At 37.1% G+C, this 15,210-nt stretch overlaps 1 protein-coding gene, 1 non-coding gene and 1 pseudogene across 2 annotated transcripts; 2 read left to right on the top strand and 1 right to left on the bottom strand.

The window, feature by feature from the left end:
* Window positions 1–6: 6 nt before the first annotated feature.
* LOC123827428 lies at window positions 7–570 on the top strand (annotated as a pseudogene).
* Window positions 571–932: 362 nt separating this feature from the next.
* DPPA2 (developmental pluripotency associated 2) lies at window positions 933–10,051 on the top strand. Its single transcript, XM_045851861.1, has 7 exons — window positions 933–1,051; window positions 3,030–3,177; window positions 4,523–4,668; window positions 4,760–4,813; window positions 5,400–5,661; window positions 7,362–7,557; window positions 9,927–10,051. The coding sequence occupies exons 1-7, from the start codon at window positions 1,019–1,021 to the stop codon at window positions 9,997–9,999; spliced, it is 912 nt and encodes a 303-aa protein (XP_045707817.1). The 5' UTR covers window positions 933–1,018; the 3' UTR covers window positions 10,000–10,051.
* A 4,188-nt stretch (window positions 10,052–14,239) lies between these two features.
* On the bottom strand, window positions 14,240–14,343 carry LOC123827596. Its single transcript, XR_006787259.1, has one exon. It is a non-coding gene; the product is annotated as a U6 spliceosomal RNA (small nuclear RNA).
* Window positions 14,344–15,210: the final 867 nt, after the last annotated feature.

Below are 15,210 nucleotides of genomic sequence, written 5' to 3'. Positions count from 1 at the left end.
ATATCTATGTTGAAAAGTAAAGCCGGGAGGGATTCTATTATTCAAGTTCTACAATTTAATTCTAATCCCCCAGTGAGTGACACACCCTTAGGCATAAATCTGTTATCAAATACCTCTGAATCTTTTTTTCTATTCTTTCTGTTCTGTTTTTTCTATTCTAAACTTTATTTGAGAGTTTTCTACTTGCAATTTTCTCCCAAGTTTTTATTCCTTAAGGCTAAAAGTTTCTTTTTAAAAATTATGCAAGACAGCAACACAATGATAGCCACCAGGGGCTTAGACAATTTATGAAAACTGAATATACAGCCTTAAAGTAGAATGGGAGCCTAAATACCCAGAAGCACCCCATTTTGTAAGATTTGTAACAACACGAGTATGACTGGAGTTAATAGTTCTAATGGAATGTGTACCCAAGAGCCCTATCAGTGCCAGCAGAAGGAGAGAATTCATATAGCATCAAAGCTGTCCTGCAGGAGCTTCAGCCGACTAATGCCATCTGATGAAAATAATGAAACTCCTCAGCCACCTGAAGGAGAGTGTAGGCCCACCCCTCCCCCCCATTCGATTTAAGCTGTCTTCATTTTCCACTTCATTTATCTAGAGAAGAAGTAAATTCTCTAGATAAAGTACTGGAAAAGCAGCTCCCATTCCAAGGCAATTTATCATAAGATATTGTAAATGACACTTTTTTTTGTCCATTTGAAATATATAAGTTGTACTATAACAAAAATAAATGAACAAATAGATAAATTTAAAAAATTAAGAGTGATGTTAATTACCCATTAACTCAAAGGCCAATTAATAGACAAGGTAAGAGATAAAACTGATGAAATTATCTCACTGTCGATGGGAAGGCAGGAAGAAGAGGAAGAAAAGAGAGCTCTTTTGAGAAACAGGAAGTAGAAGGAGACATTTGCTTATAAAAGGAGAAATCAGGCTAGAAACTCTCAGGTTAAAAGGAGTAAACTGCAAGTGTCCTCAACTCAGCTGGCTTTGCCTTCCTCTGAGGTTCCTGGAAATGACTAGCTCGAGTTTCGATAGCAATGAAAAGGTAAGTTTTGTTCAAATATAATTAATTTTACTGCAGAGTCACTTTTCAAAGCCTTTCTAGAACTCACTTATGTTTCCCTCTTGCCACCAATTTTAGTTTCCGGACGTAAGAAACCTTCACCTTGGAATCTCCTTCTCTTTGCTGTGGATTATTACTTTTCTTTCATGTGATTGTGGCCCGTGCATTTGAGTGAGAGTAAAAAAGAGAAATAAAGATTTTTTAAATAGTGCAAAGTAAGAGATTTATTTTTTGCAGAAAGTCATGGTGTAACTGTACAAGATAAAAATGGTAAAAAAGTGAAGAGGCACAGTAAAAAGAATGTGGGAAAGGATAATGTGGATAAAGCCAAAAAGTGAAGTAACTGATTAGTTTCTTTCCTCCGGGAGTGAGAAGTAACCTGCTCCCATCAGCCTTGGTGTCAAATGCATTTTCAGGCTAGGCTTGGGGCGCCCTGGCCTGGAAAAGGATTAATCGAGGTTTTCATAGGTATTTACAAGGCTGCTGTACCAGGTTGGAGGTCTGAATTGGCCAGCATTAAGTGTTTGATTGTGAGCACATCATATAGCTGCTTTGAGCCCCCATTTATCTCTAGAATAGAGCAATATTCCCCCAATAATATCAATATTTTTTTGAAGCTGACCATTGAGTGTGTGTGAAAGTGCTTTGAAAAAGTGGTAAACAAATGCAAAATCCCTATATGCAAGCTAGGAGTTGGAGAGCAATAGGAAGCTATTGAGATGATTTAAATAGGGAAAGGGGGTGGCTGCATAAGCTCCCGCTTGGCTGCTGTGGGAAAAGTGTTACAATAGGGCTGGAATGGAGTTTATTTACTTTCGTTTTGAGAGAAAAGTTTGGAGATTCACTCAAGCATATGTTAGTCCCTGACTTTGTTCTTTTAATTTCTAAGACTTGGTTGCCTAATTTTTAAAGTAGGAAAAGTAATGCTATGAGGATTAAATGAGAAATACAGGAAGCACCTAGTACAGTGCATGTTAAGTGTACAAAACCAGTAAATGTTACTTCTTACCTGCCTACTTTACCTTTCAGTCATTACATGGCAAAAAGAACACTGAGGGCCCCATTTGCTGAGTGAAACAGATACATTCTCTCCCCTCAGGTCCTGGGGCAGAAATAAGGCCCAAATGGCTTGAGATCAGAAAGCTCTTAAGCTGGACTGGCAGGCAGGAGCCAAAGTGTTGAGGAACGCATGAACTACAGAGGGAGGTTTTTGTTTTTGTTTTTTCCTTTTTTAAAGAGTTTATTTATTTTTAGAAAGAGGGTAAGGTAGTGAGAAAATGAAAAACAGCGGTGTGCAAAAGGAACATTGATCAGCTTCCTCTTGCACAACTTCAGTTGGGGACCTGGCCTACAACCCAGGCATGTACCCCAATTGGGAATTGAATGCGGACCACCTTTTGGTTCTCAGAACAGTACTCAACCCACTGAACCACAAACAGTCAGGGCTACAGAGCAAGTTCTGTCATTAATCTAAAAAGCAATGATAAGCCATGGAAGTACTTTAAGCAAGCAGGAGAGCAATCTGAAGAAAGAGTGGAGTTAGAATGGATTTTGGAATAGCAGGAGAATTTTGCACATGCCAGTGAGAATGAATGACAGCTTGAACTGCGAAACGTGATGGAAGATGGGAAAGTAGGAACACATTTCACACAGATTTAGGAAATAAAATGAAAGTATTTAGAGTTTTAGCTGATGGAAAGGAAGGCCATGAGGGAAATGGTTTCCACAAATGCCTTCTATTTCCTTTTTGTACTTTTAAATCTGTTTTTGCTGATTTCCTTATTGTTTTTTTTTTTAAATCTAGTACAGGGTCTAGAAATAAATATCAAGTTTACGGAAATCTCAATATGTTTTTATTCCATCCACGCTCTCAGTTTCTCATTTATGAGTTGTGATTTGAAAGTAATCAATTTAATTATATGCATCAAATAAGAATCGGAGATGGACCTTTCTTTTCCAGGATTTCTTTGAAGATAAATTAGATGAAGAAAGTGTGATTCTCACATTGGTTCCAGTTAATGAGGAACATAATGAAGAACATCAAATGGAACCAAGTGTATCTTCAACCTCAGGAGCCAACTTGAGGATGCCTGGGACAAACAATATAGGTATGAGGACAAGGATTGCTCAGTCTGCCATTTCTCCAGCTTTGGGAAGCCCAGGAAAAAAGATTTTTCTTTATTCTTTGACCATATATAAGGTCCAGTTTAAATTTCACTTCAGTTACCTGTAGCTTGTCATTTGCTAAGTGAGCATTATGTACTGCCTTGCCTTTAAGACACACACAAAAATCGGCATGTGAAGTGCTTTGGACAGAGCATAGTCTTGGGGTATCTAGATATGAGTTCAAATTTCCAACCAGTGAAGCTCAATCTTCTCTTCATTTTGGTTAATACATACTTTCAAACATCTTACAAAAAGTGATTCAGCTTTATTGATATTAAGGCTTAACACTGTAATTTTAAGGTATACAAAGTGATGATTCATGCATGTATATATTGTGAAATGATTACCAAAATAAGGTTAATGAATGCATTCATCACCTCACACAGGAAGCTTTTTGTCCCCCCTGTGGTAAGAATGTTTAAGATCTACTCTCTTAGCAACTTGCAAGCTTACAATAGAGTATTGCTAACTATAGCAGCCATGCTGTACATTAGATCCCTAGAACTTACTCATTTTATAACTGAAAATTTGTACCTTTGGATCAACAACATCTCCCCATTTCTCCCATCCCAAACCCCTGGCAACCACCACCCTACTCTCTTTCTATGAGTTCTGCTTATTTAGATTCCACTTATAAGTGAGATCAGAGTGTTTAGAAAACAAAACAGTTTTGGAAAACATCTAATATTTCATTGGTGAGTAATTACTGATCAAACATCTAGCAGTTATTAATAATCATTACTCAGTGCTTCATATAAAGGCATTGAATAAATATTTTCAGAATGATTTTATTTTGGGGGCCAAAAATAAGGACTGCAAGACGAAGGAGATAATAACAAGTTATAACTAGGCAAAGTGTGAGTTGAGACAAGCTCCTGTAGAGAAAAATAAGGCAGGCTGACAGAATGGAAGGCCACTGTTGGTTGGGGTGCTTTCTTTGATTTCTGTAAGTCTAAAATCTAGACATTTTGGAGGAGCACACCAATATAATGTTTTATTAGGTGGTGTCAATGACCACAAAAACAACAGGTTGCTGTATATGTAGTCTAAAAATCATGGAATTTTGAATGTCAAAACGTGTTCAAGTCCTGGGTCTGCCATTTTAATGGAGATGTGATTTTGGGCAAGTCCTTTGATTCTTGAATCTATTGCCTATTTGTAAAATGAGGAAAAATATTTGTTGTGTGTATCTGCAAATTGGGATATAGGAAATAAGTGAAAACTTAGTAAAATTATAAAGAATCTTACAATTTTTAAATTACTACTACTTTGGTTTTCTTTTTTCAGTTTATCTCCCTCAAATGAATGAACAATTCAAAGATTACCCTAATGCAATTCTTCCCTTGCCAACCATTTTGCCTTCATTTAATAAAGTACGTTGTGATACTTTGCGGGACTGGTGCCAACAAATTAACTTGAGCACTGAAGGCAAGGTGAGTACATTTGTGGGAATTTCTGCTGCTCAGAGCAAATATTAGAAGCTTTGTCACATTGACTCTGTCCCCTCCCCCTTAATTTTCTTAGAAAATAGAGATTTACTTGAGGCTGAAGGAACATGCTTACTCTGAAGAAAAACAGGTGAGTGAGGAATATGGATACAGTGTAAAGGTGAGTTGTCATTGTGAATTGTTCCTCCTCTCCTAGCATCTCTACATTTGTTGTACCTCTTTTAATTTATTTATTTAATTTATTTATTTTATTTATTTTTTTTTTTAGAGAGGGAAGGGAGGGAGAAAGGGAGAGAGAAAGAGAGAAACATCAATGTGCGGTTGCTGGGGGTCATGGCCTGCAACCCAGGCATGTACCCTGACTGGGAATCGAACCTGTGACACTTTGGTTCGCAGCCCACGCTCAATCCACTGAGCTACACCATCCAGGGCAAATAATTTATTTTGTTTTGGGATCTGTCCTGTCTATTTTAGTATGTTTTGCAGACTAAGCATCCCTGGCCCCTACCCACTAGATGTCAGTAGCAACCCTTCCTCCCCCACAGTTTTAACAATCAACAATCTCTTCCGCTTGAGAATCACTACTCTAAAAGAACTAACATACCTAAACCCTTCCCATGCTGACCTACCTGGGTCAATGTATAGAGATGATAAAATTGACACAGAATCACTATAGCAGCACTTCACTGAATACTCATCATGAATCCCATTTGCAGAGTACTGCCGGAATACCACAGGAGGATACCTTGCAGTTCGGTTCGAGGAAATGCAAGATGGTGACCAAGAGAACAAGGAGTAATAAAAATTGTAAGATGAGTAAGAGAGAGAAAGAGACCAATACAGTTGAAGTGATAACTTCAGCTCAGGAGGCCATGTTGGCAGCATGGTCAAGAATTGCTGCAAGAGCTGTGCAGCCTAAGGCTGTGAATTCCTGTTTCATTCCTGTTCTTGCTGAGAACTTTCTGCTGCAAACATCTGGTAAGATCAACCTTAAACAGTGAGTACCATTCCAGAAAAAGATGAACTTTTATTAGTCTAATACCTAAAGGTATAGTACAAAGAAAACAGTTAATATATCTGTACTTTGGATATTAGGTTCATAGAAGACTTATCTTTTGATTGTCAGGTTTTGCCTGGTTGGATTTCTAAGCCAGGTGATTGAGCTTTCTTACCACTAAGCAGAAGGCTAAGTTGGGAAGAAAGCATAATCTGGTAATGTGGTCAGCCACAACCCAAGGTCTTCCACATTTTTGTCTCCTTTCCTTCAAAGCTTTCATAACTTAGTAAATAAGAAGGCAAGCATTTGTGTAGCCTTGGTTCAGATCCTTGTCTTAAGACTTTAATGGTTTGTGGCATTGGCCAGTTCTGTTGTAAGCCCCAGTGTTCTCATTTATAAAATGACTTCACAGAATGATTGTGAGACTTAGGAGATACAATTTGGCACATGCAAAATATGGAATAATAATTAAAATATTTGGAACCCCTGTCCTCTTAAGAAATCTTGAGATAACTTGGTCCCACTTTTCTCCTACTTCTCTTCCCTTGATATTTTTGTTTTCATTTCCAGCAGATCCTACCTCAGGTCAGCACAAAGTCACCCTCATTCTTTTTTGCTTGAGTTCTTTTTCTCTCCACCTCATTTCCAAAAGTGTTCAGTATCCTCTTTTATCAAGGGCTGACTTGTATAGTAAGGCGTGTTTTTTATTACACAAGGAACATAGCCAAAAAGAAGACAGAAGCTAAAGTTGGCCTACTGTCTGATCTCTAAGCTGCACTCCCTCCTGTGAACAAGAATAGGCATCTTTTGCTAATTTCCAAAAAATTGTTCTCCAGTCACAAAGCTGTCTCTGGAGGACTGCTTCCCCAAAGACGATAGCTCCTCGAAATTTTCATTAATGTGCCATATGAGCTAGTAGCATCACACACTTATTCATCTTTTTAGGTCTTTTCCATTTAGCAGTTATTAAGCACCTACCATGATCCAGGAGAGTGCCTACTCACCAGATATACAGTGCTAAGCATAATCAATCTCTACTATTGTTTTATAGTCTGACTGGGGAGCTCTTATGAATATTTAGGCTCACAGTTACTGTTCCTTTCTCTCAAACACTTGATAACTTACCTTATTTACCGTGTTTTTTCTTAAATATCCCTCTCCCCAATTATATTATTCCTTAGGCTTTTAAACAAAGATCCTTGTGCATATTTATATATATATGTGTGTATATATATATATATACGTATATTTGAAGCAGTACAATGTCATAACTAGGCAAATCAGCTTTGAATTAAAATATCTGGACCCATGTATTGGTTCTGGGGAAATTATAATATTTCATACCACAAGCTTCAGTTACTTCACCTGTAAATATAAAAAGTAAATAGGAGGTAAATATTAATAACATTCTTAATAAATATAGGAATACATGTAAACAACTTAGCAATATTCTGAACCCAAAACAAGCATTTCAAAAAGTTAATTGTTATTATCCCTAATGCTATATAATTTATGAAGTTAGATTATAGTATCTTTTGGTCTACAATTTTTATGCTTCTCATTCAGTTGATTCATCAGCAGAATATAAGGACAAAGCCAAGAGTGACTTGCTGAGAGAGGTTGAATTGGGGTGCAGTTACTCGATCTTAACTGTTTATGTTGGCTTCTCTTTCTTTGCCAGGTGTCAGGTGGTGTGTGGTCCATGGCAGACCTCTTTTGGGAGACAAAGAGGGGTGGGTTCGTCTGCAATTCCTTGCTGGTCAGGCCTGGGTGCCTGAAACTCCCAAGAAGATGATCTCTCTCTTCCTGTTACCAGCCTGCACTTTCCCATCCTCAGACCTAGAAGATAATATGTTATGCCCTGAATGTGTTAAGAGGTAAACCTTAATATTTTTCTGTATGGTACACCAAAAAGTAGATGTCAAGGTGGGTCTCTGAATAATTTAGTACAAGAAAGCAGAGGACAAATATACTGTTTTCTTAATTTGCCAGGTCAGGGTTATAGATCAGACACAGATAGGAAGGAAAAAGAATTTGGTAGTGGATTAAAACTCAGATAAATGAGGCTTCCTAGCCAGCTTAACAAAGCATCTGACACGTTAAGAGTATTAATTGCCTCAATTTTAGAGACCTGTTTTAAGAAAAAAAATATGTCAGATATATAGCTGGGGATAAAAAAATTAGGCAAAATCCATGTAGCATGATAAAAAGATACTGTGAAAATAGGAAGGTAGTACCTATATTTAGAGTAGCTTAGGGAAACTTCACAAAGGATTATGTTTACTGAGGAAGATCTTACCAGTTGGAAGGTAATAATTCAGATATTTAGGTGTGGAAACAACCCATACAAATACATGGAAGTAAAAGAACATGACATACTTAGAAATTTCAAATAGATCTGTATGATTGAAGCTTGAATTGACAAGTAAGTCTAGGAAAGGGAGGACTAGACCACTGAAAGGTTTATATCTGTAATAAAGGTCTCATAATATTATTTTGTAGGTCATAATTTCTTAGTCATTTTTATAACACAGACTACCTTGAGGCTAAATAATGAAAGCTACACACTACATACCCACTGTTGGAGAAAATATACATTGGGCATACATATAAACACTGTTTTAGATTTTATATAGACTATAGAACTTCTAATGTTTACCCATTAGTACAAAATTCAGCTTTAGATGATTTAATTGGTGGAGGTAATGTAGGATGGGTATGGAGGGAAGCTAAGGTTTTTTGTTTTTTGTTTTAAAGATTTTATTTATTTATTTTTAGGTAGAGGGGAAGGGAGGTAGAAAGAGGGAGAGAAACATAAATGTGTGGTTGCCCCTACTGGGGACCTGGCCCACATCCTAGGCATGTGCCTTGACTGGGAATCAAACAGGCGACCCTTTGGTCCACAGGCCGGTGTTCAATCCATTGAGCCACACCAGCCAGGGCAAGTTTTAAGGAAGTGTATTGATATCTTGCAACAGAAACTAGATTGGAGGGTAAGTAAGAGATAACTAATAATTCTGAAAAGATATAATATATGACCTTGGCAAAGAATTTAAAGAGGAATGGGACAAATTTAAGACATTTAGGGGTAAAAGGAAGAGGATGCTACCTTACTAGATGGAGGAAAGGTGGACATCTGTCTAGTTCAGTGGTGAGGTATATGATATGTGGTACATGCTTGACGTGGGTCTAAAGAACTGAGATAAGTATGGGTTAGAGGAACATTTTTGGGAGTCATTAGCATTTAAATTGCATGTAAGAATGTGTAGGAATTAAAAAGGACATAGGAAAGAACCCTTAAGAGAATCAGTATACTGATGGCAGGTGAGCAATGAAGACTGTAAAGATACAGTTTATAGGTTGGGAAATAAGTGAGAAAAAGAAGCAAGAGGCAGAATTTCAGAGGAAAACAGTTGGCAGTGAGATGGCCATGTAAGATTATGAATAATGCAGTGCTGTTGAGAATGTCAATTTAGGAAATAATTTGTGGCCTTTTTGAGAGTGAGCTGAGAGGGTCAATAAAAGCAGAAATGTGATAATGACAAGTTAGGGTAGAGCATCTGAAGGACTATGACAGAACATACTGATAATCTCTACTACTCGAGTGAAAAGGAGGAGATGGAAGTTAATTGAAGTAATAATATCGAGGGAACTTTCTTCCTTTCTTCTTTTTATTTTTTAATGGGAAAACCATAAGCATGTGTGAATAGATACGGGATGTGGGAGAAGCTGTGGGAAGGGAAGGGAGAATGTAAAGATATAGAAAGTGCCCTGGCTGGTGTGACTCAGTGGGTTGAGTGCTGGCCTACCAACCAAAAGTTCACCAGTTCAATTCCTGGTCAGGGCACATGCCTGGGTTGTGGGTAAGGTTTCAAGATGGGACCAAGGTTCCAAGATGGGGCCATGTGAGAGGCATGTTTCTCTCACACATGGATGTTTCTCTCCCTCTTTTTCTCCCATCCCTTCTCTCTAAAAAAAATAAATAAAATCTTTTAAAAAATGATAAAGGACGTGAAACGAATTGTAGTGTACAGTATATGAGGAGTGATATTAAGTGGGCAATCTTGTTCCATTGTTTACTACATAAAATTCTTTTGCCCACCCTTCTTAGATGAAGGTGGGGTGCTAACAACTCAGGAATGCTAGGAGAGGATTACTTGTTTTGTCAGTCATTTTTAAGGGGTGGTTTGGAATGGTTATCTTATTCTAACAGTTTTTAAAAATTCTTTTTTACCTTGCTTTATAGGAATAAAAGGATGATGGAAAAATTAATTAAAATGAAGAGGAAGAAGAAACCTCGTTTGAATATACCCACATAATTCCTTTTGGATGGGGCATGTCTCAATAAAGAATAAATGGTAGAATGCTCACAGCTAAATTGACTTGTATCCAAATGATTGCTGTGTTCTGTTCTGGACATACTCAGTGTTGCTTGATGCCTTGAGTACAGATGTGAATGTCTGGATTCTGTACTCAAGGTTTGCCAAAAAATGACTGCCACTGCTGCTTCAGGTATTTAGGTATGTAGAATATAATTTGGTTTTGTCCTAATTAATAGATTTTTTAGCAGTTTTAGGATTTCAGAAAAACTGAGCAGAAAATAATGAGTTCCAAAATTCTGCCCCCTCTCCCACATTCCCTCTACTATCAACACCGTGAATCAGGATGGTAAATTTGTTGAGCTCACGTTGACGCCTCATTATCACCAAAAGTCCATAGTTGACAGTAGGGTTCACTCTTTGTGCCTTACATTCTATGGGTTTTCACCAATATATAATGGTATCCACCATTATAGAGTCATACAAAATAGTTTCACTGCCCTAAAAATTCTGTACTTTTATTCAACACGCCCTCCTCCCAACCTCTGAGCCATTGATACTTTTTACTGTATCCATAACTTTGCCTTTTCCAGAATGTCATATAGTTGGCATCATACAGTAGCCTTTCCAGATTGACTTCTTTCACAGCAATATGCATTTAAGGTTCCTCTATTTTTTTCACAGCTTGATAGCCCACTTTTTTTTTTCATTTTTTAATTGATTTAGAGAGAAGGAGGGAGAGAGGAGACATTTGTGTACAGGTTTTTGTGAGCATAAATTTTCAACTTTTGGGGGTAAATACCAAGGAGCATGGTTTTTGGATCTGATGTTAAGAGTGTTTAGTTTTATAATAAACTGCCAAACTTTCTTCCAAAGTGGCTATTCCATTCTTCATCCTCACCAGCATAAAGTGTTGTCAGTGATTTAGATTTTGTACATTCTAATAGCTGTGTAGTGTTATCTCATTATTTTAATTTGCAATTTCCTAATTACATTTGATGTGGATCAGCTTTCATTTGCTTCTTTATCATCCATATATCTTTGGTGAAGTATCTGTTCAGGTCTTTTACCTATTTTTTTTAACCTGGCTATTCATTCTGTTATTAAGTTTTATGAGTTCCTTTTATATGTTGGATGGCATTCCTTTATCAGATAAATCTGTTGCAAACATTTTTTTCCCAATCTTAGGCTGTGTCCTCATTTTCTTGATTAATTGGTGTATTTAGGTCATTGATAATTTAAGTGATTGATAAGAGATGGATTGAGATATTTTTCATTGCCCTCATTTTTAAGTTTTTTTGTCTTCCCTTTTCTGATTTTAATTGAAGCATTTTATTATCTACTAGTAAAATTAAAAAAACAACATCTGGATACAGAAAAAGCATTTAACAAAATCCAACCATCTTTCATGATGTGAAAACATTCGGTACACAATGAATAGAAAGGAGCAGCCTAAACCTTATATAGGTCACCTGTGAAAAGCCGCAGCTAACATACTGAGTGGTGAAAGGCTGAAAGTATTTTTTCCTGAAGTCAGCAATAAGACAAGGACGCTCATTTTAACCACTTCTGTTCAAGATGATACTGGAAGTTCTAGCCAGAAAAGTTAGGCAAGAAAAAGAAACTGAGGTCACCTAAATTGGAAAAGCAGAAGTAAAAACTGTCTATACACAGGTGATATGACATTACATATAAAAAACTGAGGAATCCTTCAAAAACCTGTTAGAGCTAATGAACAAATACAGCAAATTGTCAGAATATACAAATCAAAATCAGTTGTATTTCTATATACTAGAAATGATCTGACAATTAAAATGATTTCCAATAACATCAAAATAGCCTATAATACTATTAAAGGAATAAACTTTAATAAGTTATAAGCCACATTGAAGACGACAAAGCATTGCTGAAAGAAATTATCTCAGTTCATAAGTGTGGTAAACAGATCAATTTCAATGTAGAAACATGTTTGCATTTTTCTTTATTTTTAGAGGGGGTGGGAAGAAGAGAGGGAAAGTGTGGTTGCCTCTTGTATGCCTCCTACTGGGGACCCAGCCTGCAACCCAGGCATGTGCCCTGACTGGGAATTGAACTGGCAACCCTTTGGTTCACAGACTGGCACCCAATCCACTGAGCCACACCAGCCAGGGCCATACTTGTATTTTTTATACTGCTAGCATATGCATTTTATATATTTTATTTTCAAAATTTGCACCAAACAAAAGTTGAAAGAATAGCAATAATTTACAATGATCATTTTTCCCACATTTAAAAATCTTTCCATTTGTTTTTTATTGATTACCCTACATTATAGAGTAAACAGACACATTCATTGCCCCTAAGTGCTTTTAGCATGCCCCCTGTAAGAATAAAGGCATTCAGCATAATCTGTCACTATCAAACGTAAGAAATAGTCATTTTATAATAACATCTTGCCCTGTTCTGGTGGCTTATTTGGTTGAAGCATCATCCCGTGCACCAAAAGGTTGCAGGTCCCATCCCTGGTCGGGGTGCCTGCAGGAGGCAACCAATTTATGTTTCTCACTTTGGTGTTTTTCCCTGTCTTTCTAAAACATATTCTCAGGTGAGGATTAAAATACAACAAAAAAAAATAGCACCTACTATCTAGTTCCTATTCAATTATTGTCCACAGAATATATTTTGTACTTTAAAAAATCCAGGATTCAATAGTTTCTGGCATTTAATTTATCGCACTATCTTCCTTCCTTTAAATCAAATATCTTTTCTCTATAATATTGTGTTTGAAGAGAAAAGGTCAGGTTTCTTGTACAACATTCCACATTCTGGATTGTATTCTTGTGGTGTTCTTTGACTAATTCTCTATATTTTTTTAAACCCAAAATTAAGATTAGAGACTTAATTCAATTAAGATAAAACATTTTTAGAAGAATATTTTATATATAAGATTGAAGACTTCATATTTCATTGCGTAAGAAGATCCATAACTCAGATTGTCTCGTCATTATATTAAAAAGGTTACAACTTTATTTCAGTGATGACCGTCTTATTTCTCCAAGGTGCAAGTGCAGTTTTCACTTTCAAATTTATAAATACTTTGCAGGTTGACACTTTTGCCACCATATATGACTATCTTGCCCCTTCCCCGCAACTGTCCACCCAGTGAATTGTAACATCTATGGTCATTCATGTCTGAATCAATTATTGCATTGATGGTTGCAAACTCTCACCAGTATCGATTCATTTTTTTTTAGCTGTAATTCTATAAAAAAGAAGGAAAAGTCTCCTTTTAGACTTCCATTCTGGCTTCATGAATTTAAAATATTTTAAAAATTAGTTTATTTTTTGATTAAAAATTAAGTTTTAGTTATGTGTTATAACCAGTTAATATTATGATGCATTAAAATATTCTTGGATTCAATAGCTCATATTATTTAAAATTGTATTACATGAATAATTAACTTTATCATATATTTCTTTTAAAAAATTTTATTCATTGATTTTTTTAGAGATAAGGGACTCATAAAGGGGAAGGGAAGAAAGCAAGAATGGGAAGAGAAATCAGATTTTTAAAAATTCCTTTTTAAAAAGATTTATTTATTTTTAGCGAGGGAGGGAGAACAAGGGAGAGACACATCAAGGTGTAGTTGCCCCTTATGTACCCTTACTGGGGACCTGGCCCACAACACAGACATGTGCCCTGACTGGGAATTGAACTGGTGACCTTTTGTTTCACAGGCTGGTGCTCAATCCACTGAGCCACATTAGCCAGGGCAGAAATCAGATATGCATGCTGGAACTGGGAGCATAATAAAAGCCTTGGCCAATCTTGAAGTTTTGGAGCTAAAATGTCAAGGTTGTTCTCACCTTGGGTCAAAAGTTTGTGCTCTATACTCTAGCCAAATTAGTTACTGGTTGTTGGTTCCTTGGGTTAGGCCAAAGCCTGGGGCATTTTTTCTCAACTGAGGGCGGGAATCTCCCAGGGGCTGACTGCCGGAGGCTGTCTCCTGATAAGATTCCCTTTCTGGGGGTGGGGAGGATGGGATCTGGGCAACTCCTTTCCAAGGCCACTGCAGTTGGTTTCTGATTCTGATTACCCTGCCGTGTTCTTTGGTTTTCGGTTTCCTTAATTTCTATTATCTTTCTTTACTTTCGTTCCTCCATGTTTCTTTGAATTTATTCAGTGTTTCTTTTTCTGGCTTGAGTTGCAATTTTCCTTGAGTTAAATTCTTGGTTCATTTGTATTTATTTTAATTTTTTTTTTTTTATGAAATGCTTAATGAAATTGCATTTCCTTGCTCAGGAACCATGCTAGTCTTCTCTGTATCATTCCAACTTTAGTATATATGCTGCCAAAGTGAGCACAGTCCTTCTGTTTTCTGATCAATATTTTTAAAGCTAGAAGTGTACTCATAAGAACTACTTTCTCTAATTTTGGGAAATTCTTAGTCATTATTTCTTCAAAATGTTTTCTCTCTTCTATTTCTCTTCCTCCAGGGTTTTTACTAAATACTGTTAACTTTCTTCCATCATAGCTCTTACTTTTATTTCCTAATTTTATCTTGGGTTTGTGTCTGGAAGGCCAGGAGTGGTAAGACATTCGCCAAATGGAAGGAATCCTGAACAAGTAGTTCCTAGACACTTCCTTCAGACAAGCCACACAAATGCTCAGAATAAGTATGTGCTACTGTTAACCAGACACAGGCACCCTGAGAGGGTCTGCCTAGGGCCAGCTGTAGTGTGTGGGTTCTTGGTGTAGGAAAGATTTTACAACACAAATCCAGGTGACTATGAGGATCCATTAAAGCTGGGGATGGTAAAACAAGGAAGGGCTTAGCACAGAAAAAGCAATGGAAGAGTCTAGGCTGGACTGCTGTAGCTCACTGGGAAGTCAGAGAAAAGGGGGTTTTGGGGCCAAGTTCAGGGGATTAGCCTGGGCCAAGCTGTCAGCTGCTTATTGCTTTGCAGGAGTGTCCAACCGGCAGCCCACAGGCTGTATGCAGCCCAGGATGGCTGTGAATATGGCCCAACACAAAACTAAATTTACTTAAAACATGAGAATTTTTTGTGATTATGTGTCACAGAAGAGTGTGGCCCAAGACAGCTCTTCTATTGTGGCACAGAGATGCCAAAAAGTTGGATATCTCTGCTAAGGGATGCATGCCTGTGAAGAAAGAAGTGGGGGGAAGAGAAGGAAAAAGGATAGGTATGGGTTGTTCCCTAGAGGGAGAA

Source organism: Phyllostomus hastatus, unplaced genomic scaffold (assembly GCF_019186645.2).
Source record: "Phyllostomus hastatus isolate PE091 unplaced genomic scaffold, TTU_PhHast_1.1 phas_contig_86, whole genome shotgun sequence".
NCBI classification, from domain to species: Eukaryota; Metazoa; Chordata; class Mammalia; order Chiroptera; family Phyllostomidae; genus Phyllostomus; species Phyllostomus hastatus.
Note: the sequence above shows the minus strand (reverse complement) of the source record. Positions and strands in the feature narration are given on the sequence as shown.